Source organism: Helianthus annuus, chromosome 3, assembly GCF_002127325.2.
Source record: "Helianthus annuus cultivar XRQ/B chromosome 3, HanXRQr2.0-SUNRISE, whole genome shotgun sequence".
In the NCBI taxonomy this organism is placed as follows: domain Eukaryota; kingdom Viridiplantae; phylum Streptophyta; class Magnoliopsida; order Asterales; family Asteraceae; genus Helianthus; species Helianthus annuus.
In genome coordinates this window covers 135,683,929-135,686,010 of record NC_035435.2, presented here as the reverse complement: position 1 = coordinate 135,686,010, position 2,082 = coordinate 135,683,929, and the positions used below count along the sequence as shown (strand labels likewise).

Here is a 2,082-nt window from a genome sequence, read left to right as displayed (position 1 = left end):
AACAGTTTGGTTAACTCGTTTTCTTTTGATTGATGTGAAATACAATAATTTTTTTTAACAGTGAATTTCATTAGACAAAGAACAACAACACAGCCGCAAATGTCACAAAAAAGGCATAGGGACCAAACCCAAACAATCATATACCAACTTACAATTAGACCTATGTTTGAACTATAAGAAACTAAAAGATCTAATATTAATAATGATTTTTTCAATTTTAACCTCCTTTTGTCAAAATTTTATCTCGTTCATCGCCTTCCAAATGCTCCAACCAACTACAATAACAATTCCTTAAAGCACATATTTTTTGTGGGGCATAAATTTATGTCGTCGTGGAGCTCCAAAAGACCGCGAACTGAGAAGCCGAATAAAATGATTTTGTTGGATGTTATAAAAAAAATCCTTTAAAATAAACAAAACTTAATTAATAAACCATAAACCGCACACCTCCTCTAATACTTTTCTAGAAACAAGAGTTCAATAAACACTTGTACCACCCGCTTACACAACTTGTACGTTGTCTCGTACACTTGACCAAACCCCCCTATTTATACCTCACACCTATTCAGTATTCACACATATCCCACTTAACCTCCGTTATCACCAATGGCCGGACTCCATCTTCACCTCCATCTCCAAACAAATCTCAGCCGTTCATCATCCCCCCGCCCACCATCCGCTTATCAACCCACAACAACCCTCCTCAACCCGACCCGAAACGCCCCATACTGGGACTCCATATACTCCGACATCCACACCCACTTAAAAAAATCCATACCCATCCGTGAACCCGTTACCGTTTACGAACCAATGCACCATTTGACATTTGCGCCACCCATCGCCACCGCATCCGCACTGTGCGTGGCCGCGTGCGAGGCGGTGGGTGGCCACCGCGACGACGCTATAGTTGCCGCCTCGGCTATTCACCTCATGCATGCAACTATACACACGCATGATAATTTATTATTATCTGCTAAAAAAATATCCGAACCCGTATCCGAAATCTCACGTAAGTTTACCCCGGGTATCGAGTTGATGACCGGGGACGGGATTCTACCCTTTGGGTTTGAGCTATTGGCTGGGGCAGATGATAATGAAAATGACAATGACAATTCTGAAAAGATATTAAAAGTTGTTATTGAGATTAGTAGAGCTATGGGTGCTCAAGGGATGATCAACGGTGGAGATGATGAGACAACTGACGAGGTTGGATCCGACCAATGGAGGGGACAGCCGACGCGACAGCTCCACGGTTGTGGGGCCGCGTGTGGGGCGATTATGGGGAGTGGGAGTACGGAGGAGATCGAACAGTTGAGAAGGTTTGGAGTTTTTGTGGGGAAAATACAAAGGGTGTTGAGTGGAAAGGGTGGAAGTGGAGGGGGTGAAATGGGGTTAGTGGAGAAGTGGAGGGGTTTGGCTTTGAAAGAGTTGGAATGTTTTGATAGTAAAAGGGTTGAGCAAATTTCGAGTATTGTTAATGTTTTATGTGATTAAATGATTTTTGTTTGTGGTTAAGTTACTTCTTTCTTTTCTTAATTTTGTTGTGTTTGTGTTTGTAAATGAATAAAACACTCGATTATAGTAAGCTACTAAGATTCACCCCACATAATATATGTATACCAACAAAATAAAAAATAAAAAAATCTACACAAGCATCAAATTGAATTACATATATGACGGTGTGTAACTAAAACATAAAATTAAAAAATTTAAAGATATCTTCGTCTTTTACATAGATCGAAATTATAAAAACGAATACTGATACCAGTATTTATGGCTTTTTGGCATTATTAGTTTGGTTTGTTATGGTATCAATACTCGTTATACGTTAGTATACCAAAAACAATATTTTATGTTGAATACAACTTCGTTTTTAATAAAGGCTTATCAAAAGATAATTTTAAATCGCAATACGGTTAATGAACCTAAGTTAATAAAGTAAAATAAAATTATTTAAAATTAGATAAATTAAAGATGTATCTTATTTGTATGATCAGAGGTGAAATTGAAAGTTTAAAAAATAAAGTCAAAAAGGACATGTTACAAGTCCTTATAGGCGTGGGGTTATTATTCATGCAACCC

The 2,082-nt window shown here is 38.0% G+C and overlaps 1 protein-coding gene across 1 annotated transcript; it reads left to right on the top strand.

Moving 5' to 3' along the window:
• Positions 1–583: 583 nt before the first annotated feature.
• On the top strand, positions 584–1,585 carry LOC110929684 (heterodimeric geranylgeranyl pyrophosphate synthase small subunit, chloroplastic). The gene has a single exon (XM_022172858.2). It carries the CDS (start codon positions 607–609, stop codon positions 1,492–1,494), a length of 888 nt encoding a protein of 295 aa, XP_022028550.1. The 5' UTR covers positions 584–606; the 3' UTR covers positions 1,495–1,585.
• Positions 1,586–2,082: the final 497 nt, after the last annotated feature.

Excerpts from the sequence above, each read along its gene's own strand:
- LOC110929684 (XM_022172858.2), top strand. The coding sequence starts at position 607 with ATGGCCGGACTCCATCTTCACCTCCATCTCCAAACAAATCTCAGCCGT.